Source organism: Syngnathoides biaculeatus, chromosome 17 (genome assembly GCF_019802595.1).
Source record: "Syngnathoides biaculeatus isolate LvHL_M chromosome 17, ASM1980259v1, whole genome shotgun sequence".
NCBI lineage: Eukaryota > Metazoa > Chordata > Actinopteri > Syngnathiformes > Syngnathidae > Syngnathoides > Syngnathoides biaculeatus.
The window spans coordinates 15,485,275-15,509,804 of record NC_084656.1 but is presented as its reverse complement, the minus strand read 5'-3'; the positions used below and the strand labels follow the sequence as shown (position 1 = coordinate 15,509,804).

Sequence of the window (24,530 nt, the reverse complement as noted above, 5' to 3'; positions counted from 1 at the left end):
AATTTTTATTATTGGCGGCCTAATTCATTGGTAATGGTTATTAGATTTCCTTTCGTTAGCGCTTTTTGACGATAAATCTCTGCACAGTCTGCACTGTTTCAGAAGGCAAACTTTGAATATGCTGTGATACAGAAGAAAATAGATGTATTTTGCTTGATGCAAATGTTTCAACATCAGGTAGCACAATCGTAACCATCCATCCAACCAATTTTTGTTCCGCTTATCCTCACAAGGATCACGGGTGAGAGGCGGGGTCGACCTTGAAGTGATGGCTAACCAATCGCAGGGCAGATAAAAGACAACCATTAACATTCACGTTCGCATTTACGGGCAATTTAGAGTCTACCCAATCACACATGTTTTCCGGGTGTGGGAAACCGGAGTACCCGGTGAAAACCCAAGCAGGCAAGGGGAGAACATGTGAGGCAGATGTGCCAACTGGTCGCGCACCGTGCCGCCCAATCATAACCACTCAAATGTTCAAAAATCTCCCCATCAATCTGTTTTCTATTGCACATGTTCTCATTAAGGTCCGAGTGTGAGCTGGAGTCTATCCCACGGGTGTCAAACTCAAGGCCCGGGTGCCAGATCTGGCCCGCCACATGATTTTATTTGGCCCGCGAAGGCAAATCATCGGTGTCGAAATGCGTGATTCTTGTGAAAATGTGACCCAACCTTTCAAATTGTCAAATATTTTAAATGCTAATGTTGATATATTATAAGCATTTTCGCATTACCAGATGTGAACAATGGTTGAAAAACCCCATTACGCTCGATTTCTGATTCCAAAACTAGTTCATAAATGGAATGTGTAAATATGATGAGGCGATTCAGGATTTCTATGGTTTCACCAATCATAACTACAATGTGGCCCACGACAAAAATGGGTTTGACACCACTGGTCTATCCCAATTGACTTTAGGCGTGAAGTGGGATACACCCTGGACTGGTCGCCAGCCAATCACAGGAATTCCAACCCTTTATACTACTAAAACGGCAACGGCTTCTACCCCTGAATTGCATTCCCATGGGTGGCCACAATATCTCATCTAGAAATGTTGGTGGTCTGCGTGGGAGGGAAATGAAAGACTTGCTTAGCATGCAGTTAATGGGCGAGCATGCACAACTATTGCGATAGTTAGCATCTCGCTTCTGAAAAGTTTTTTTTTTTTTTTTTTTTTAAACATCCTGCCATGCCTTCGGGAGTCAGCGTGACACATCTGCAGAAGGAATTAGATGGGAGGAGTTCTCATGAGCTTGTGTGTCAAAGGGAGCAAAAACAAAAGTTGGGTGTGTTTTAAAGAAGCGCGAAAAGAAATATAAGTGACGAAGGAAGATGAAAACATAGAACTATCTTGTCGTACTGCATCATAGGACATTAAAAATGGCTATAATAAGTGTATCTGGTGTACTATAGAAGTGAAAAATAAAATGCTGGATTGGATATAGTGGCTGGAGTATTTACATTATTATTATTATTATTTTTTTTTTATCTACACAAGAAGGCGTGCTATTGGCCGCTCGCTCATCAGCAGTGGCCAGTCGCACTAAATAAAGCATGATTATTTTAAGGCAAACTATTATTCACCAGAACCATTTAGAGAAGAAATAGTTTAGATTTTTTTGTCACATCGTAAACTCTTTAATCTTTGTTTTCTTCCAAGATATGCTATTTTATTGAATAATGATTAAATGTGGCAAACGTACATGACACAAGCACCACTCAATGTATTTTGTCGATTTGATTTGGATCTTTAAACTGCTTGTAATGCTCACATATTGACAATGTTTTGGTGATTTTCTCACTGCAGAGGGTACTAAGCCTCTGCTATATGTAAGGCATTCATTGGGGGATTAGACCTTTATTGATACCAATGCATTTATATAATTGCAAAATAATAATAATGTAATTTTATATGCATTCTTTACAGCTTTACAGATGCCATGTCTTCTGTACAGGCATCTGTGTGTTCTGGTGAATATGTCAACCGAATAAAATGAAGTGCAGCCACATAGTCCTCCCTACCCAATATCATACCTGATAGGCGCATGTGTAAATTGTGGTGTTTATTTATATTGACAAAGCCCCCACCAAATAATTGGTGCTGGTCATCTACTAATCCGCAGGTGTCAAACTCAAGGCCAGAGGGCCAGATCCGGCCCGCGGAGGCAAATGACGCGTATCAACTTCCATGATTTTTGTTAAAATCTGTCCCCAAATTTCAAATTGTCATGTCATAAATGATAACGTTGAGCTATTACAAGCATTTTTGTGTTACCAAACAACGATAGTTGGAAACTCATGACCCTTGATTTCTGATTCCAAACCTAGTTCATAAATTTCATGTGTAAATATGATGAGGCTGTTAAAGATTTTTATGGTTTTACAGTCATAATGGCCCTTTGAGGGAAACCCGAAGTAAAATGTGCCCCGTGACAAAAATGAGTTTGACACTCCTGTACTAGTCTCTATTTGAGGATATATGCAATGCAGAGAGTATGGATGCGACATTATTGCATTATTGACACATTAATTCATGAAACCTAAATCGGTTGTGGGGGATTGCCACCAACCAAGAAAATTAGCCGTACAGTGTGGCGTGTACTGTATATAAATACAAAAGATGTCATCATGTTATCCAGGCCCCAATATTGTAGCACCTTTGTAAACGAGGGCCTGGTAGAGCACAACGAGAGCTGGCAGTGTTTTGGTGGACCCCTGCAGCACTGACAGACAATGTGAGTTACATTGAAAATTGTCTTTCACAATGGCGGTTTGGCTTGGCTATGCATCCATTTTCTATAGCGCTTGTTCTCATTAGGATTGCGGGAAACTGGAGCCTACCCCAGTACACCACGGATTGCCACTCAATCAAAAACAGAAAAAACAACTAGGGCTGTCACTTTTGAATGTATTGAGAAACGATCCCCCCCACCCAACTGATACTATCTTATTTATTTATTTTTTTTTTTTTATCTTGGTACTAACTGCATGGTATGAATTTTGTGTGCAGAATTTGAGACAGAAAAATGCTGTATGCTAAACCACAAGTGTCAAACTCAAGGCCCGGGGGCCAGATCCGGCCCGCCAGATGATTGTATGTGGCCTGCAAAGGCAAATCATACGTGTCAACCTCCATGATTTTTGTACAAACCTGGACCAAAATTTCAAATTGCCATCTCATTAATGATGACAGTGAGCTATTGTAGTCATTTTTTTGTCTTCCCAAATAACTATAATTGAAAAACACATTCCGATTGATTTCTGATTCCAAACCTAGTTCATAAATTACATGTTATATTTCCAATATGATGAGGCGGTCAAAGATTTTTATGGTTTCACAGTCCTAATGGCCCAATGAGGCAAACTGGAACTCCAATGTGGCCCACGACAAAAACGAGTTTGACACCCTTGTGCTAAATGGTTCACAGTACCGATTAGAATTAGGGCGCTAGTGATGACCATTTTATGTCAAAAAAATGATTACCATCAGATAACTCAGAGATATTCAAACTGGGGAGTGGGGATTGTTTCACCCCACCAGTTTAATTTTCAGTGGTCCCCCTTGAAAAAAATTCAGTGCGGGGAAAGGGGGGCGTGCGTCTAAAACCACTGAGCTAAGTTATCCTAATGTCCCATTTACACTAAACGTGTACATTTAAAAAATTGTCTAAAAAATGTTTCGACATTACTTTTTTTTTGGTGGGGGGGTCTAAATTTATCATGAGACAACACTGCAGGTATCTGTCAGAAATGTTCATATGAAACTTGGAAACGTAGTTTCGAGAAGAAATTTTTTTAGCCCATTCAAATCCGCATTCACACCTATGAACAATTTAGTCTCCACTTACAACATGCATGTTTCTGCTAAACATATCTCAGATCTCTTGACCGATGGAGACCACCATATTACCGTACTGATGGTTGGAAATTTATATTAATATTTGTTGTGTCCAACGTGCTTGTAAATGTGTGGTTTTAGATACAAAGGTAAAATAGTTGCACAATTTCCCCAATGTGATTCATGGCTTCTTTTTGGCTGCTGAGTTACAAAGTGACTGAATAGGAAGAAATGACTTAATTGGTGAGTTGATGCACAAAACAAGAACCGATGATGATGATGATGTTAAAGCTAATTTTTCAATGAAAGGAAAGTACAATCCTGACAATTATCTGGATTTTTTTTTTTTTTACCCCCTAAACAGAACCATTTTCTAATAAAAAAAAAAAAAAACAAAAAATAAACAAATAAAAGTGTACTAGAAAATCTTCCTGTTCAGCTGTTTTGTTATGACTATTCAGGTCGAAGAATAATTGAGGCACATGAAGAAACCAAGGCAACAAGGACCCTCCCCATCTTCCCTGGTAAGACACACTTTCCCCACACTCCAAACTTTAAGTTGTGTCTGTTTTTGTGTGTATGGAATTGATGGTACATGAGACTAGGAAAGACAATTGATATATAGATAAACTATAATTTTTTTAAAAGTCTTTTATGACCTGTTTTACTGAAGGTGTTAGTGTGGTTCCTGCTCAGAAACAAACATGGCTGTTTCTCCTGCTATCTGTCTTTCTTGGCCACGAGTGCGGCAGAATTATTATATATAAGTTCCTGTTGATTGATTTTAATTTGTTGAACTAAACTGCTTGGAAGTCAGAGCCACGGTGCAGGCACAAGGGGGGGAAAAAAAGCAGAAATGCACGGCTAAACGAAGGTGTAACAGAGTAGAGTCAAAAGGTGAGTGCGCGTGTGCAGTCGTGAGTGTGGCAGCCGTTCAGAGTCCAGAGGAGGAGGGGCTTCAGTTAGTAATCATCCAAAGACAGAGGGAAAAGAGGGGTGTTGTGAATTATAACAAAAAAGGAAGCGGAAGATTCAGTCACATGACTATGCAGCACTTGCAGCGTTTCCTCTTGTCTGTACCTGTGGCAGGGGTGAGACCAGGAGGCGGGGCTTTGTTGGCGTCGGGATTTGGCGGGGGCGAGACGGCGCTGTCGGGCTCGCGGCCGTCGGACGAGAGTTCGGTGCTGACGGCCTCAGACGTGACCGGTCGGCCCGACACGAGGTCGGCCGCCGTGCCGTCGATGATAGACAAGTCGGTGACCGTCTTCTCCCGCAGGGACTTCTCGTCGTCTTCATCGATCAGCACCACCTCGGCTTTGACGGCGCCGTCAAAGCCCAGCAGCCGTCTGCTCTCGCTGGTGTCTTCCAGGTCCTGGTAGCCCAGGAACACCATGGTGACTGGGTGCTCGGCGTCGATTTGGGGCACGGAACCGATCTCTGGTCCGGGGCCAACGGAAGGGCCGGGCTGCGTCACGATGGGACCCGAGGATGGGGGCACCATGCCTAGCCGGGTCTCCCTCTGCAGCGTGACTTGAGCAGGCGGGCTTGATGGGATGGATGGTGGGGCGCAGGATGGCGGGGAGAGATCATCTGCAGGTGCTGGCAACAAGGAGGCCTGGGGGGCAGCCGGGGTAACCAACACATGGCCACCCCTGTGATCTCCCCTTCCACCGGGTCTAGCTGCTCTCTGGATTAGCTGGTCAACTTGCGAGGAGCTCCACCCGTTCTCTAACGAGGTCGTGGACACACCCCCAGAGGACGTGACTTCGTAGACAACCTTCCTGCCATCGTCGTAGACCTTGACGCCGCGCGAGCCGGCTTCTGTGGGGCTCACGCGGCTCGCCGACAGGATGCGCTGTTCGCCGGTCTGAGCGTCGCGCTCGACGTTGATCTCCATGGCAAACATTGCTGTTACAAAGGGAGGGGGGAGGGGGGTGGGGGTAATGCAGAAGGGAGTGGGGTGTGAAGGAAGAGTGAGTGGGGGGTAGAGAAGGTTGGAAGGAGTGAAGCGTGAAGTAGGAGACAAAAACCTTCAAGTCAGTAACAGGATTACAAAGCTTTATGCCTGTAGGCCACAACATCATATGCGGGAATACGTGTGAAGATGAGTATGAAATATTGTACTTTCACAAAGAGAATTTTCAGTTTTGATTGAAAATGTCAGAGAGGTGTTAATATAACAATGACCTCTTATGCTGATAATTCATCTTGTTAAACTTGTTGACTCATTCATTTGCTGTACTGCTTATCCTCACTAGGGTCATAGGCATACCGAAGCCTATCCTCACTGTCTCGGGGTACACCCTGAACTGGTCACTAGCCAATCGCAGGGAAACAACAATTCTCACTCACATACACACCGATGGGCGATTTAGAGTCTTCAATTAATCTACTATGTGTGATTTTGGGATGTGGTAGGAAACCGGAGTACTGGGAGAATACTCCCCAAGTCACGAGGAGAATGCAGGCAAGGCTGGATTTGATCTTGGGTTCTCATAACTGTGAGACAGATGTGCTAACCAGTCATCCACTGTGCCGTGCTGCAATGTCACCACAACTGGCTGTGTTGAGAATTTCTATGACGTCTGCCAAGTTGTTCCAGTTCTTGTTCTAGTACTCCAACTTTTGTGCCAATACTGTATTGTTTTATGTGTGGAGTGCCTTTTTTGTCAAGTACACCAAATACTAGAAGAGTATGAAGCACATACTGATTTTCCCCTCATCATGTCTGGAGTCTCACATGTTTTAAAAATCAATTAAAATGTTACAAAAAGGCAAGCATGCACCCCACTTTATATATTTGACTCATGTAACAACCAAAATATAAGATGTATTTGAAAGAGCTCTTGTATCGGATATGAATGAGCCTTGTCTGGAAGATGTTTTTATACTAATTATCCTCATATCAAACAATTTTGCTGATATAAAATGGGCTTTATTTTGTTTAGTATTTTTTGTTTTAACATTTGATTATTATTATTATTACAATTGATCCCACATCAAAAACATGCCTTCATGGACTGGCTTTGTACACTGCGGCACCAGCCACGGTGGAAGAGAAATGTGATTTTCCAAAATGTTGGAAGCATAGATTTGTTCCACACCAGTCTCAAATTAACGGTTGTCCATCTAATGTACTTTTTTTTTTTAATCAAACAATTTAATCATTTTAATCAGTCTGATCCAGGTTGCACTATTCATGATATTTGTTCATTTCTATCATACATACTTGATTCTCAAAATATTGACAGAATTAATAATAATTCTTTGATAATTTATTTTGCATCATTTAACCAAATAAGGCAGTTGAGAATAGATTCTTATTTTCAATAGCGACTTGGCAGAGTCACCGTCGAATTCAACAGACTTGTAAGTCAAATAACTAAACAACAGTTTAGACCACATTCCGTTCCCCCAGCATCGTAAAACTACAAAAAACGCACACGACCCACCAGTACAAAACCCACCTCCTGCATATGCTTGAATTTTCTCATACAGGATTATGTATTATTTATAGAGAAAGCTTTACATTACTTAAAATATTAATGAAAAGCAGCCAATAGTAAACATTTGAAATGACTAGGAATGTGTCCTCTACTGAGCATGTATTTCAAAATCTATTTAGCATATACTGTATTGATGTGTGATGTTAATTAAGCATGTACAATGAAGTACTAACCTGTTTATGTCTTTGCGCTCTGTGTGTAATCCAAATTGGCCACGTCCCAAACCCTTGACGACCTTCCGTCCTCGCTCACCGAACCCCCTCCCCTCCCTCACCCTTCTCCCCTCTCCCTTCTCATCATCTCCATCCTTACCGGGTCTTGGCGCTGCCTTCTCCCCAGGCGCAGGTGGGCAGGTCTGGCACGGCGTGGCCAGGGCGAGCGGTCCGGGATTGAGCTCGGCGCCGTCCGAGAGAGAAGCGGCCGTGCAGCCGGTGGCCTCTACTGGACACGAGAAAAGGGGGAGGGGGAGGTGGAGGGAGGTCAGCGGGAAAGACAGCGAGTAATGTTGGAGGCAGAAAATGACAACACAAAGCAATGACACACACACGCATTGGGTGCAGAAATAAATACAAAGTGATTAAATGAAGCATTCACTTTCACTCTCTCTCTCTCACACACACACCGTCTAACTGTGCTTGTCTCACTTCTTTGTCCACAGCAACTGTAGCACCCCAGAGATTCAAGTGCTTATGCAGCAAAACACTGTGTGTGTGCGTGTGTGTGACTGCTTTGTGTGTTTTTGCATGTGCGTGTTTTGGGAGGAACAAAGCAGCATGAGCTTACGGAGCTTTTTGGAGAATAGTTAGGGGGATAAAGCTGGCGACTGCAGGCTGCAGAGTCATGGCCTTGTGCGAGTGTGAGCGTCAATAGTCTTGCTGAGCATGGTGTGTGTGTTTTAGAGCTAGTGTGCGGGGTTAGTTTGTCTGTGTGCTCTGTCCATGGCAATCAGAGTGTGTGTTTGAAGGCTCATGGGCGCGTTCTGGCCTGAATCACTCCTGCCTCAGCGAGATTATCGGCCAAACAAACACAGTGATACATGCACACACATTAGGAGACAACAATAGCACATGTGGGGAGAACAACTATCCTATTGAGTTCAACTGTCTTTGTGCATTTAATGTGTATTGTGTGTGTGTGTCTGATTGCTCATACCTCCATCATGGGCCATCAGACTCTGAAAAACAAACAATGACCTCATCAATCCTGGTGATTTCTTTCCTTTCATTAATTTGGTTGCTATTACACACACATACACGCGCACACAGTGGAATTTATGCCTATATAAAGTCACACAAAACTTTCATTCAGAAGGAACAACATCATTGATGAGCATTAAGATATGAATAAAGATGAGAAGCAGAATATACTTATTACGTTATTATCACCGTTATTTACAATTGTTAAAACTGTAAATAAATCAAATCCCTGGGCGAGCTTTGTTTGACTTTGGAGGTATTAATTTTTCAAAAGGAGCATTTTGGCCACTGGATGTTGTTAAGATTGAATTATTGTACAAGTTGTGCTCTATTGTTTGTCCAGTGCTTCAATTGAAATTGATTTTTTTTTTCATATTTCAGGTTCATATTTTGTACCTTCTGCAGGTCTTCTATAGAGCGTTCAGTCTCCTTCAGGCGTTCCCGTAAAACCTGCTCTTTGGCAGAGATCTGAGATTCTTCGTTCTCGAGAGCGCTGATTTCAGATTCCAGCCTGCAATGACACAAATGACACACTTTAGTCTGCTGCTGTTGGCCCGCATCCTTGTGGCTCCTCAAATCAGACTGTCTAAAGACAACTCAACACAATTGGAAACAGATTTGTGTGACAGTAGGACTCGGTACTACATTAATTTACAAAGAGAGTCAACTATGTTAATTAGAATTAGAACTGCCTGCAATAGTGGCTTGGACCTGAGTTCATTGTCAACATTTTTTTTTCTTTAGTTCTGATTGATGATGTGGCGTTAAAAGATGTACTTGTAACGTGCGGTTGGGACATCTGGAAAAATGGTCGTCACGTGTTAGACAGAGCCGCCATGTATCACTTGCTGGAATTGTACTGCTTACTTTGTACAAGACAGAAGAATAGAAGAAGTTCATTCTCACATTTCTTCGTTTTCCCACCCATCACATATCATTTAGTGGGTGTTGAAACATTTCATCAGGTACGTTGCCCCTGGCTATTGCTACTAACTTCACCTATGTCGATATTTCATTACTTAAACACACGAAAGGTAAGACATGTCAGTAGCTCTTGACATCCTTCAATTTTTCTGTATGTGATGTCAATCCAAACCAGAACAATTCTGCCTGACAGCTTGCATCGATGGCAACACGGCATTTATCGCACATGCTCAGGAAGACGGACTAATTTGATGCAAAGTAGCAATGCTGAGCCAGGTGTTGGCAGCAGCTGGTTATGGTAGAAAAAAAAATCGTTATTGTAAAGACTCAAAGCAGTTTATCCTGAGTGAGATGTTAAATAATCCATCATGAAGGCTCAACAATAAACATGATCCACCAAAGCATCCTGGTGTACTAATCCTATTTACGGTCTTTCCAAGTAATAGCTTAAGTCCCAGTGTAAATTATGTGAAACTCCCATTATAACCTCTCAAGTCGAATAAATATGCTTTAAAAGACACGCAGTGCAATGAACTGCAATCACATACATGTCATGTCATCGTAGCCGCATCTTCCTTCTTTTTCTTTCGGCTTGTCCCATGTGGGGTCGCCACACCATGTCATCTTTTTCCATCTAAGCCTATCTCGTGCATCCTCCTCTCTCACACCCACTGTTCTCACGTCCTCCCTCACAACATCCATCAACCTTTTCTTTGGTCTTCCTCTCACTCTTTCTCCTGGCACCTCCATCTTCAGCACCCTTCTACCAATAGTCACTCTCTCGCCTCTGGACATGTCCAAACCATCAAAATCTGCTCTCTCTAACCTTGTCTCCAAAACATCCAACTTTGGCTGTCCTTCTAATGAGCTCATTTCTAACCGTATCCAACCTGCTCACTCTGAGCGAGAACCTCAACATCTTCATTTCTGCCACCTCCAGTTCTGCTTCCTGTTTCTTCAGAGCCACCGTCTCTAATCCGAACATCATGGCTGGCCTCACCACTGTTTGAGAAACTTTTCCCTTCATCCTAGCGGAGTCTCTTCTGTAACATAGAACACCAGACACCTTCCGCCAGCGGTTCCACCCCACTTGGACTAGTTTCTTCACTTCCTTACCACACTCACCAATGCTCTGTATTGTTGACCCCAAGTATTTGAAGTCGTCCACCCTCGCTATCTCTTCTCCCTGGAGCTTCACTCTTCGCCCACCGTCCCTCTCACGCACATATATTCTGTTTTACTTTGGCTAATCTTCATTCCTCTCCTTTCCAGTGCGTACCTCCATCTTTCTAATTGTTCCTCCACCTGCTTCCTCCTTTAACTGCAGATCACAATATCATCTGCGGACAACATGGTCCAAGGGGATTCCAGTCTAACCTCGTCTGTCAGCCTACCCATTACTACCACAAACAGGAAGGGGCTCAGAGTGGATCCCTGATGCAGTTGCACCTCCACCTTAAATTCTTCTGACACACCAATGGCATATCTGACCGCTGTTATGCTGCCCTCACACATGTCCTGTACTATTCTAACATATTTTTCCGCCACACCAGACTTGCGCATGCAGTACCACAGTTGGTACCACTTGGTACTCTGTCATGGGCTTTCTCTAGGTCTACATCTTATTTAAAAACCCTATTAAAAAAAAAAAACCCAAGGGATTAAACTCTGTGTGCTTATTAGATGTTCTTGAAATATTTTTCTTTTTTTGATGTGATGATGAACTCACACAATATTTGATCAAATCTCATGTGTGCAAACATGAGACGACAAGCAAGCCAAGAGTCGAACCAGGAGCCTCTCGACTGTGAGGCACATACGATGACCACAATGCTTTTCTTTTCTCTCGGGGGGTAAAATAAAAAAAGTTTACAAAAGAATGGATTGTGTCCCAGAACTGATTTGTGCTTGACCTCAGAGGTTCTAATGCATGTTGCAGCATTTCAAGTGCGCCAAAATCTTGAAAAGAGACAATGTGCAATTACATTTAGGACACAGCATGATGATACCACAATGGTCCACACTTCAGTCCTCATCAGTTCTCAGACGCTGACGTGAGAGGGATACACACTCAAACACTCTCCCACACAAGGGCATTAAGAGATGGATGTAACAACAATAGTAGGAAGCAGTCAGGGAGGAGAACCGCGGTTGCTTCCTCACAGCCTGCCAGCACTTGCAACAGTGTAGTACACCCCTCTGGGATGCAAAGAATGTGTGCGCCATATTATCTGCGAAGAAAGAAGCCTTTCAGCTCATAAACCTTTGTACACAGTTTTCCAAAACAGAGGTCATTTTTGCATTTGAAGACGTTTTTGCTGTATTCATTGTTGATTTGAAAGGCGCTCTAATCAGGGAACATTTTATTTTTATGGCATCAGGGAGATGGGCTAGCAGTCACTCAACAAACATTTCTGTCTGTGATGCTTAATTGACAGGCTATCCTGAAATGTGGTATTCCACATCACTTCAAAAAAGGGGTAGGTCTTCTTTTCAGTTGATTCTGCCTTGAGACAATGGTTCCAATGCCAATTCTGTTCAACGGTGGCACTATAAACTAACTAACCAACCTTGGAACCCCGAATAAGGACAATGAGCAGCATACAAATCTTTCCGACTACAGCAGGATTATAACCACTTCAAGCACTTGAGCCATTTGACCTTGGTCCTCATTATCTTGTTTCCTTATTTAACCCAAAGATTTATGCTTTCTCCTCGACAAGTTGGCTTATCAGTAGTACAACCGCAAGTCTCAGCCGGGGTCTCTGCTCTCCCAGGTGTTTTTCCTCATCTTTAAATGTAGACACTTTATTTCCTCAGAGAACAATAATGATCTTGTTTCAACTGGATCTGTTTAAATGAACACAAAGATAATAGACGGCTGATACACTGCCGTATGAATGGCTAATGGTTTCTTGTAACTTCTTTCAACTAACGGAAGAGCCTTTAATTGTTCTGCCTGTCACTATAGAGCTCGTGCACCTACGTCATCAAATCACGTCACTGGCCATATTGACAGTCTAGCAAAGCATTCTTCAAACCTAAGTCGGTTGGAGATGACACAAAAATCTGTCTTACAGCACGACGCCCAGAGTTTTGTCCGATACCGTTAAACACTTAGAAGGTGATAATAAACGAAGGTACGTGGAAAAATGAGAGAGACTTGGCATAAATGACCCATATTTAGTCAATGTTTTCGCCGATAAGAAATTGGACCATTAACCCACTTCTGCTCATCTTGGACAACTGGATCTACACATGTATCTGGTGAGTAAGTCATTGAGATTTACATGGAAGAGTTTGAAAGCAAAAATTCGGGACGCATACAAATACTTAGTTGCTGGATCTGTTCTCAATCAAGAATAAGTCCCACATAGTGATGGAGCCACTCAGATTTTTTCAATACAAATACGAATATTTAAATAAATGACTCCTGGTTTTACACAGAGGCCCCATAGCTCAGTGGTTAGAGCACTGGTTTGGTAAACCAGGGGTTGTCAGGAAAGGGATCCGGCGTAAAAATGGTGCCAAACATATATGTGCGTTCTTCTGAGATGACACGCTGTGGCGACGCTGAAAGAAACTTACTTTTTACTCCTGGTTTTACACAAACTTGCATTCATTAAGTATGAATGGAAAAAAAAAAAAAAAGACCGAGTTGGCTCCTCCGTACACGGAAGCACTTTACACTTGGGTACACCTATGTGTGACCGAAGGTTTATTGATTTATTTTTTTTAAATACGCATTGAACTCATTTAAGAACAACGCATATTTAAAAACCAAACAATACAAAACAAAACAAAAAAGTCTGTCGGGGAGAGGTTTACTGAAGATTAATGTGTGGCCACAACACGCTTCGTGTACGTTGGAGACGATGCCCTGTCTTTTTTTTTTTTTAAACGCATTATTCTCAAATGAGCCAGTTTGGCATTATAATTACTTTTTGGGAATTTGAGATTGAGAAGAATAATTCCTACCTGAAATGATCACTACACAGTCGTGTGTATTTGGTTGGGCACCATCCATCACGTTTAATTGCCGAAATCCATTGATATTTTCTGATCTTTTCAGCTGCTATTCTATAGAATGACCTCTTTGAATATCTGTCTTGTCTGGTGTCACAAACAACAGCACAACATGTCTCGGGTATTGTGAATATTCTGCTCCACTTCAATGTCCCCCACACTGTCGAGCAGCTCTTTTTGACCAGCAATATGGCGCCGTGAAAATCGTCACCTCACGTACACCACCTCTATAGGTAGATGAAATAGATAGATGCACAAATACGTTATTCGTATTTATCAAATAATCATTTTCACACAAATTAAGTGATACTAGGTCACTTCCTGTGACCCAACACCCACACATAAGGCCTCAAGTTACCAAAAATGAAGTGCACAAAAAAAAAAAAGCTTCAAGTCTCCATCTGGCAGTTTGTCACATGTAATGGACACCTGTATGGTTTTTAACTATGCATACAGTCTTACATGTGACTGGCACCCTCTAGTGTCCATTAAAGACTGATGATTTGATCCCTTTATCTAGGTGGGTAAATGTCTGGCGGCAGCGATTCTGAAAAAAAAGCCAGTGTCAATGTCACTCTTCAACCTGTAAGCCAACCGCAGGCCAGTTGCCATGGATACGCCTGGGTTTCCACATCAATACAGGACAGGCAGGAGACCAGGACTGATTTTATGTGTGGTGGTGGGACCGTGCGCATATGCCCACATGCCTTGGAGATTCAGAGGCGATCCAAATGACTGATGCTGTGGAGTAAGAAGATGATCTAACCACACGGTAAAGACGAGAGTATTTTTACACCGTAATTCATGTGTACTCGTTTGTGAACTTTCCTTCTGGGATGTGCTTCTTCTCTTAGGAGCCCATTTCGCAGATGCAGAGCTGCTGGAAAGATCACACTGGTTGAGGTCGGCCGTAGCGGGCGGTGCCAGCGAGCCACCATTTTCCCAAGGATTTTACGGGTGAACAAAAATTACTTCTACGCTCTTATAACACCTCAAATGTATTTACCTTTCATGAATATAGCTTAAATTTTAGATCTCACTGCTGCGGTACATGTTTCCATCCATTTGCTATATCACTTGTGTTCATTTGGATGATGGGTGAGCTGAACCTATTCCAGATGACTTTGGGATAGAGGCGGGCTATACAACATGACTTAAAATGCATTCCTCATGAATCTTGATGTCACCGACAAGAAGCGCACTGCAGCAGCACATTTTTTTTTTTTTAAACGTCTGATATAGCTATGTTTATGGCTCTGTGTTTGTTTCTGCATCCAGTTAAGATAATTCCTTTCTCAGATGAAGCCGTCAGCTCTTGGCATATTAGTTGACGCGCATTAGGTCTGCACTGTTTTTCTAATGTACTCGAAGTGAGGGCATCACTTTGCCTAAATTACATGGCTGTAAATTCAACCAAGAAGTCATGCATGGATGAAAGCAAAACCAGAGACCACTTAATAAAAAACATGATTTGGGTTTTGTTTGAGCAACTGGTGGTGGTGGAGAAACAACTTAATTGCTCTGCACTTGAGGCAAACTGTATTGGTTTGATTTGGGCAGTATGCAATGTACATAAGGCATAGTTTCCCTAATGAGAGTTGATATAAGCTATCCACATATTCACAAATTTAATAATGCTCAAGTTTGTTTAATGGCCTTCCTGCGTTGTGTCAACCTCATTTATTTAACTATTGGTATTTGTTTTGAAAAAAATCTGAGTGGGTCCATCACTACGTGGGATTTAATCCTGAATGAGAACAGATCCAGAAACTAAGTATTTGTATGTGTCCCAACTCTTTGCTTTCAAACTCTTCCATGTAAATCTCGATGACTTACTCACCAGATACATGTGTAGATCCAGTTGTCCAAGACAAGCGGAAGCGGGTTAACAGTCCAATTTCTTATCGGCGAAAACATCGACTTCGGCCTTAAATATGGGTCCTCTATGTCAAGTGTCTCTCATTTTTCCACGTACCTTCGTTTATAATACCTTCTAAATGTTTAACGATAGACAAAACTCGAGATGCTAAAAGAGGTATTTATGTTTCGTCTCAATGGAATTAACTTGCAACAGTGCTTTGTTTGACCGGTGTGGCGGTCTGAGCGCTCCCCCGTACTGAAAAGTCTCCTTGTGATTAATGCTATGCGTTACTAACAGGGGAACTCTGTGTATGTAGCGGACGCTTAGTGGGAAATCCCCCGGTGTCATAGTTCCCGTTCTTCTACATTTAGGGAGATGAAATACGTTATATCCTAACCCTAACCTAACCTTAAAACAAAAGTTGATAAAAAGATATGCACATATACATATATATATATATATATATATATATATATATATATATATATATACACGTTCGCTGTGTTTGTCTTTCTGAGACATCTAAGCGAACATGAATACTTTTTGACAAGTTGTCGACTGGCACACGTTGAAGCATGGATGAGGGTCTTTCAGACTGGCCGGAAGTTTACAAAATATACGTGCATGTGCGTTAATCACTGGGAGACTTTTCAGCACCAGGAGCGCTCAGACCATCACACCGGCAATACGGCGAGTCATGTGATTTTAATGACGTAGGTGGACGAGCTCTATAGTGGAAGGATCACCTGATAAAGAGGCCACTTAAGAACCACTTTATAGTCCACTGTTTGAATCTGCTGTTTGTTTTCCTTTCTGTTATGTCGAGTCAGAGTTTTGCATGTGCTGTGTTGCACGAGAAAACAAAATGCAGTTCCCCCACCCCAGAAACATTTACATTTGGAAGCCGTTAACCAGTCCTGACCACGTCATAAATCTACATGGAGTAAAGGTTTCACGGTTGACAATCTCAGTTCCCAAATGTTATGTTCATGGAAGCGGCAACCATACATAGAAATGATCTCAACACCAGTGCTTCACACAGAGGCCAAAGACCATTATTTTCAAAGCCTTACGTAACGTGGAGCAGGTATTTTCAGTGTTATTTCCTGCAGTAAGTATAGTTTTTCTCTGCCAAACACATACAGTATATCCCAGAGGTTCAATTTGTCTCATTTGGCAATACTTGGTCGAAGTTAATGGTTCTTTATTCTGTTAAATGACTGACCGTATGGTCAGATAAAATAAAACATCTGTCTTTCCGTGTCTATGTAATAGCAGGATTGGTTGAAACATTTCAACGACAGAACGTAATCAGCAAAAACCTGAAATATAACCGCATCATAATACAGCTTTATGGAAGCCGTGTTTCATAGTGTGGATACCTCAGTGAGTTTTACCCGACATAGTAAAATATTTGGAACTTAGTATGATGCAGTATGTTTTTACACCACTGTAAACTACAAAAAAAAAAAAAAAAAAAAAAAAAAAAAAACATTTCCAGACTGTCAATCAAAACCAAACATGATGAGGATCTTGGTAACGGCAGAATATTTCATACTGTAAAACACTTGCATTGGATATGTTTTGTGCAATATTCTCTCAAATCAAAGAGACAACAAATACAAAGTATTTGTATCCACCATTTGCATGAGAGCATAAACCGTCTGCTCCTCTATAATAGTGTCTAAATATGTCTGTGTAATGTGAAATACATAGCAGCAGTCCAAAAGTAGCACTGCATGGGTATATGTCAGGTCAGTGCCACATTGTGAAAGGGCCTTTTACGGCGTATTCCCCTCTCTCTCTTGTTTACTTAGCTCGGCCATGTAATGATAGGGATATTTGTAAAACTCTCACAGCTCACTCAGTGTTTGTCCTTCAGCCGACGTGAGCGTCCTCTGCTGCACACAATGGCTCCTCTTTCTTCAGCACTCTGACGCTTTGTATGCTTCTAAAGTTTTGGTTTATGACCAAAAAAAAAAAAAAAATCTTGCTAAAGAAACTGTTGGGGCTGAGGGGGTACAGAGTTTTCCGTGAGTGTACAGCACAAAGATCTTGCTGTTCCTCTTGCTCTATGTTATTTCCAGTTTAAGTAATATAATCACACAAAGATGTCGTTTTCCTCTGATATTTTTTTTCCTTGCTCAGAATTTTGGTAAAAAGATATGGTTTGTCTCTTCCTATTGAAAATCTCAAGGTCACCTTTCTTTTATCAATTTGTTTGAAACTCTGTGCCACTTTAACACTCTTTGCGCTTAGGCGCTCAGCAGATCGTAAAGAAAAAAAAAAAAAAAAGACACAAGAGCCCGTAAAAGAGCTTTTGGTTTTGTCTTGGTCACTTTCTATCATTAAAGTGTCCGCTGGTGTGCGTTCCGGATTTAACAGTTGTAAAGAGGAGATGGGAAAGGATGCCTCCCGGGCTTCTGTGCATTTACGAAGACGACAGTGGAGCCAAATTTGGAAAGGTTTACAGGGGGAAAGATGGTGTAAGTGGTCCTACCTTATCTCTTGCACCTAATCCCTCACACCACTATGTCCAATCTGTAGTGTTTACTGAGGTTATTTTGAGGTCGTAAAATTTTAGACATCATCGCATTAACTTTCATGGTGTCTACTGGGATTGTCTTTCTAACAGAATCTGTCAACATTACATTTTTTTTTTTTTTTTTTAAATCATAACTGTGGTTACTCTTTGTGCTTTAAATATGAAAATACTGTTTTTTCCCAAGGAACTACAATGCATCATGGGATGGAGCTAAAAGGCTCCTGAGATGAGTAAATAGCTACTGGTCGCATATGACCTTTAATGGTCATTTATGCAAAGCTAGTTATGTATCGGGGTTTTCATGTTCCCATTAGTTTATTTGATGCTACATGAAAAAAATGTCAACTTGATGCACCCTCATCGGTGGTTTGGCTGGTAAAACGTTAGCCTCACAGTTCTGGAGACCCGTGTTCGATTCCGGCCCTGCCTGTGTGGAGTTTTCATGTTCTCCTCGTGCCTGCCTGTATTTTCTCCGGGCACTCCGGTTTCCTCCCACATCCTAAAAACATGCAACATTAATTGGACACTCTAAATTGCCCCTAGATGTGATTGTGAGTGCGGCTGTTTGTCTCGATGTGCCCTGCGGTTGGCTGGCGACCAGTTCAGGGTGTACCCGTTGACAGCTGGGATAGGCTCCAGCACTCCCCGCGACTGTCGTGAGGATAAGTGGCAAAGAAAATGGATGGATATCTATGAATTCTGAATTAGGTTGATATATTTTTGGTACTGTTTTACGTTGATTATGCTGTTGCTCTCTGTAATCCGTGCACGTTTGGATTGCTGCATCTCTAACCCCCTTTGTGACACCATATAAATTTGAAAACAGCACTTTTGAATAAAAACGAGCAAATGCCTAAATCACGAGAGTAGGAAAGTAAAACATTATGCTAAGTATCCTCTCAGTGAGGAAACAAAACTTCTGAGACAACAAGGCTATTCAGCTAAATGCTCCGCAGTGCTTTGACCACTCATGCTGGTGTTTACCTTTTAGCGCTCATGTTATCCTAGTGTACGTGACCTCCAATGGCGTTTCTGTTATTTCAGCATTGACGATAAACTATAGTAGATGGTGCCTAACACAGCCTCTTTCATGTCAAGCCACACACGCTGCAAAAAAAGTTCAGTCGGTTTTGGTCACAATTGACGAGCTACTAATGACTCACATAAAAGAGAAAAGTGTGCTCGTCCACCGACTTCATCTGGAAATAAATCACAATCCCACAATAATGGGTGGAGGGAAGCAGGAAGCTCCTCCCAAAGACACAAATGTAAAACGTGCGCACAGTATTACATCATTTTCTCCCTTTTGTTCAGTGTCCTCAACTTCTCCCTGCATTGTCAGTTCCTGAACATCCCATGATAACCTCCCTCTCTCTGGGATGAGGTAGCTGTTTTGGCATTAGGAGCAAGTGCTTGCTCTATTTTTTTTTTTTCATCCGTCAGCTCATGTGGGTCCCGTTTTAAAAGCTGTTACTAAAATACCCAGCAGCTATTTTCTACACTTAATTAGAGCTCTATTTTAAGACCCTAGTTGACACTTCAAATGCGAATGATGTAAGCAAAGTATCGCACGTAGACTGAATTTTTAGAGTTGATGCACAACTGTATGAAGAGGAAAAAAAAAATGTGATTGAGTCATTGTGAGTCACTGGGTAGGCAGATTTGACTTTGGCTGCAGAAATGAGAACTGGACAGAACACCGAATGACTACATTCATTTAAAAGTGAAAGATTACATCGAGATCTTATTCTCATCACTCTTCTATTTGAATTGGTTCTGCATCACTTCCTAATCCAACTAAACAAAGAAACATAAAATATTCAAAGTACTGTAAGATACAGGGAAGCAACAACAATAATACCTCTGTATCTTGTCTTCCAGCACCTTCCCGTGTTCCTCGTCCAGTTCCAGCTGTTTCCGCCGTGGCTCCTCTTGTTCGGGTGCCATTCCCTGGAGGAGCCATCGTTCCCGCGTGGCTTTGGACTGCAAAAAAAACATCTCAGGTGACAATGTTGCAAAATATTGAGATCCTAATCAGCTTGACAGCAGGGAGAACATGGCTCGCTTGTCTTTGCTAAACTCGGAATGATCTAAATAAAACCATGCTTCAAACTCCTTTGACATCCCAGAAATAATTAAGAGAACTACCTTTCTCGCATTGCCCCATGTTCATTCACAAATCCTGTTCCCACTCAACAACATCCATGCATTCATTTTAGAATGCACGCTGCATGTTCAGGAGCCAATAAAAACAAAACAAAGGATGGATTACAACATGGAATTCAGTCGTGAGTTTATGAATGGAGCATGGGAAATTACACACCACACCCATCACGCTAATCTCCAGCTCATCTATGACCTTTAGGAGGACAATGGACCTTTCCGATGGCGATCTTACGCTCCGCCTTTCTTAGCCATGTCCCACAAGCTTCCAAAATGGAGAGTGAACAGAACATGTTTGAAGTCGATTCTCTATCGCATATTCCAGATAATATTGGAGTATGTTTGTTGCCAAATGCATCAGACTTTTCCAAGAGAGTTCTACAGAGAGGTCTCAACTATTTCACACAAGGATGTGTATACGGAATTAAGATTTTGGACGGAGCAGGACGCAATGTCAGCGTTACAGCAAAAAAAAAATTGATGCCTCACAAAATTCATATTAAAATCCAACAGGATAAAATAGTGGAATCGTACTGTGCATGTAAAGGGGAGTACTTTTTACTTGGAAAGATCACGAGTAATATCATCGTAGTCTTTATAAGTGAGTTAGGTTCGATTTTGTACATTTAAACATTGCTGATTAACTCAGTTAGTATCGTAGTCACCCGATGAAAAAGTTTAACTTGGCTCGTAATGAAACCCAGTCTTAAAAGTCCGATGTGATACAAATAGGCAAATAGACATTTCTCTTGCATGACATCGCGCATTTTCGTCTTTGGCATAAAACATTACACACTTCATCCAGCAGGTCAGTGATACACGAACAAAGTGAAAGTTGTTCTCCTGCAATGTATAAAGCACTGATAATAATTCAATCAAACTCAGAGAAGATACTTCTTCCTCACTTACCTTTGAACATACAGCCTTGTGTTTGTTATTGCTCACATTTAGTTGTATGTGCGGTCTTCCACAAGCAATAATCTATCGTAGACACTTTGTCAACTGTGTTTTAGGCTTTGGAAAATTAATCAAGGGGGCCCCTTGTAACATAGCAGGATATCTTTCATCAGAATTGGACATTTCCCAAGCGCATCTGAGGGCCATTTTCTTCGTAACATTAACATTTCCCAGCGCACGCTACTGACAACCAGCATTGCTTGTGGGAAAAATACAGCGAGAGGGACGTGTCAAGCCAGGGGTTAAGACAATGTGGCAATCTGATTGACTATTATTGTACGAGTGATTGACATGTCGGAAAGGTCCATTGCTCTAGAAAATGGGTGGTGCTAAATAATATATTACAAGGTGGCCTGACCAGCGCTCAGAAATAAGTACAGTTGACAGGCATCAGGGCAACATCAGATAAATACAAAGCAGATGGCCCAAAGTTGCAATTGTGGTGACTCATTTCATGTTTAAAACATGAAAGCTCAAGTTGTTTCTATCCCTCTTTAACTTAAGCGTCTTGGTTTCTGTCTCTGTTACCACAAAACAGTCCACCAAGAAAACTCCAACAATAGATGTTTACTGTCACAATCAATTTGCTTGTCTACCAATGTCAGAAATGAAAACGCCAGTCACAAGACAATGCGATGTGACAAAATGATTCTACAGTATTTTACCACCTGTTGTCACAATGTGGCAGCTGAGCTTTTTTATTTGTGTGTGTGGTTGTTTGTTTCCTTTCGAGATAACCAAGCAAACCTCACATACTGTATGTCAGTTGCGTGCACCACGTACCGTAATTTAAATTGGAAACCTCAGTTCTAATGAAGTTGCGACTGTGTAATACGTAAATAAAAACGCAACACAATGCTTTGCAAATCCTTTTCAATAAGATACTATTAAAGAAAAAGATGTTCAATGTTCAAACTGATGAACATACATTTACTGTATGTCAATATTCACTCATTTTGAATTTGACTCCTGAAACAAAGCTGGGTTAAGGGCAACTAAAGACTTGAGATGTTGATGGAAATAAAAACGTCTTTGGAACATTCCAGAGCTGAACAGATTAATGTGAAGATCATGTTTGGTATAAAAGGAGCATCCCCAAAAGGATCAGCTGTTCATAAAAAGGAAATGTGATGTAACACAGTGGTAAAAATTCTGCTCACAGCTTTTTTAGAACTTGTTGCAGGCAACAAATTCAGAATGAGTGAATACTTGCCCACAAAAACAACATAACTGTATCCATTTGAACATGAAATATGAATGTAAATATGAAATAGCACCTTTTTATGTGAATTCAGTGGAATGTAGGTTGAAAAAGGATTTGCAAATCTGTTTACTGCTTTTATTTAACATCCCAAGGATCTGAATTTCAATAAAGAACCGGGCCACTGCCAAAATATTTAAGCTTGTCCTCTTCCTGTCCGCCATCTTGGAAATGACATCATTGCTGGATGGCCATCAGAAGCAGAGACATGGGACTGAATTTCTTACTTTGAAAGGGGAACATTTTCAAAAGGGTTTAAAATGGCCACAAAAGCCTACGGAACAGTCAAAGAGTGGCGCTCCCGCATCAAAGGTCGAAGAACAAGAGCCTGGCGCCTAAATCCCAGGATTAACAGTGTCTTCGCCTTTGATTCAGGAAAACCGCTTTTTGACTGAGCTGCAGCCTATTGCTGCTTATCCATACACATTTTGCAACCTCATTGTGGAGGGGCGGTTCCAAAGCTGACACGCAATCACAGCTCTCTGCTTCCGACCAGCGTCCAACAATGACATCATTTCCAAAATGGCTGACAGGAAGAGGACAGGCTAAATAAAACTATTACAATATAGTAAAATAAATCTTTAAACAATTTTAATTAGTAGTAAGTTAAATTTAATTGGGCTCATTACTTTTTAACTGCCCCTCGTAAAACTCATCAGTGACAATGGTGAAAGAAAAAAAAAAAAAAACAGGGAATATTTGACTTAAAATTCACTCTGATGTTGAATTTGCATCCCATCTGAGAGGCCCAGCTGTTGTTATCAAATCACTGAGTTCTAGACTCCTTTTCCTCTCTCAGGGCAGCAGGTCCCCGGGGGGCATACTACAAAGCCCGCTTCATGCTGCTTGACCGCGTGGCACTCAGACGTAACAGCCATTTAATGGGACTATGTGACCAGATGCTGATTACATCAAGTCCACCGGTGGGGCATGCCTGAAAAGTAAACACGGCAGTGTGCTGACTCCAAGCGGGGTGGGCCCTCAATAAAGCAAGCTATCCAATACTGCTGGTTGTGCGGTCACAACACTATTGATTATTTCATCAATTGGTTTAATAAGATAAGATTGTGCTGCTGCACTCTATGCCTTTACATAACGCAAAAATCATTAAAAAATAGTCGGTTCCTATCGGTCACACCTTTTTTAACTCAAGCAGCACATATTGAAGACTGACCATACTTAAATGTTGCAGCTATGCCCTTGTTTATGTTGGCAGAGTGGTACTAAGCAGCAGTAATAACATCAGGCAGCAAAGTGAAAATATATATTGCTAGAGCAGGGGTCAGGAACCTAAGCCTCGCGAGCCATACCTGGCTCTTTTGATGGTTGCATATGGCTCGCGGAGCCCTCATAACGACATACTGTACATGTGATTTCTGTCGTGAAGAGAAGGTTTGTCCCAGTGGGGTTGCCGTAGTTAGGTGTGGGAGCCAACGCAAATGACATCAGGACAGTTTGGCCTAGTGGGTTGCAGTAATTTTTGCATGGTAGTTGATGTCCAGAGGTGCAGAAGTGTCTAATGCTGATTGTGTCTGAACAAATAATTATGGAAACACATTTGACAAAGGTCGCTCAAAGAAAAAATATGAGTACCGAAGTTTTCAACAAGAATCGACAGCCTTTGTGGAGTGGGAGGGTTTTGCTGTATGTTTAAATTCACAGATGGTAGTATGCCAAAGCATTCATACTCGACGCCAATCAACATTTTGCCAACTTCACAAAAAGATTAAACGAATAAAAGACATGCCTTTGTCGGCAAGAACCATTCACTATCCTACCAGCGTGATGGAAAACCAAATTGAATTACGTTCAAGTACTTTTGTCATCATTGGTTAGCAACATCAAAAGAATTCAGAAACTTTATTCTATTCTAAAAGTGTTGGTTCAGCATTAATGCGCAAATACACCTGTATTAGATTAGTTTTTTAAATTATTGCATTGCTCTTTTAAAATTACGTTTTCAAATATTTGGCATTTATGGCTCTCTCAGTCAAAAAGGTTCCCGACGCCTATGCTCGAGTGACAGAGGAAGACCTGCAACTACACAACCTGCTTCCTCTGTTTTAGTGGAAGAAGTAAGAACTTTAAAACAAAGCAACACAAGGATCAATTAAGCACTGTTTATGTAACAAACAGGCATTCGATAAAGTAGTGTCACACTGTATGAAATATTTGAGAACACAAAAGTGAAATAAAAACATTGGCCTGGAAAAACTAGCAATAGAGTGTTAAAAATCAGCATATTTTGT

At 41.5% G+C, this 24,530-nt stretch overlaps 1 protein-coding gene across 9 annotated transcripts in view; it reads right to left on the bottom strand.

Moving 5' to 3' along the window:
* LOC133490490 (PALM2-AKAP2 fusion protein) overlaps positions 1 to 24,530 on the bottom strand; it is a 125,414-nt gene that overhangs the window by 31,505 nt on the left and 69,379 nt on the right. For 7 of the 9 annotated variants that reach the window (XM_061800625.1, XM_061800627.1, XM_061800633.1 and 4 more), the window contains 5 exons: positions 19,762 to 19,883; positions 8,941 to 9,055; positions 8,501 to 8,522; positions 7,661 to 7,789; positions 4,923 to 5,750 (listed from right to left, as the gene is read on the bottom strand). In XM_061800625.1, coding sequence (XP_061656609.1) covers positions 4,923 to 5,750; positions 7,661 to 7,789; positions 8,501 to 8,522; positions 8,941 to 9,055; positions 19,762 to 19,883 — 1,216 coding nt within the window. The remainder of the gene's footprint in view (positions 1 to 4,922; positions 5,751 to 7,660; positions 7,790 to 8,500; positions 8,523 to 8,940; positions 9,056 to 19,761; positions 19,884 to 24,530) is intronic. The other 2 variants (XM_061800626.1, XM_061800634.1) reach the window with 2 other exon arrangements.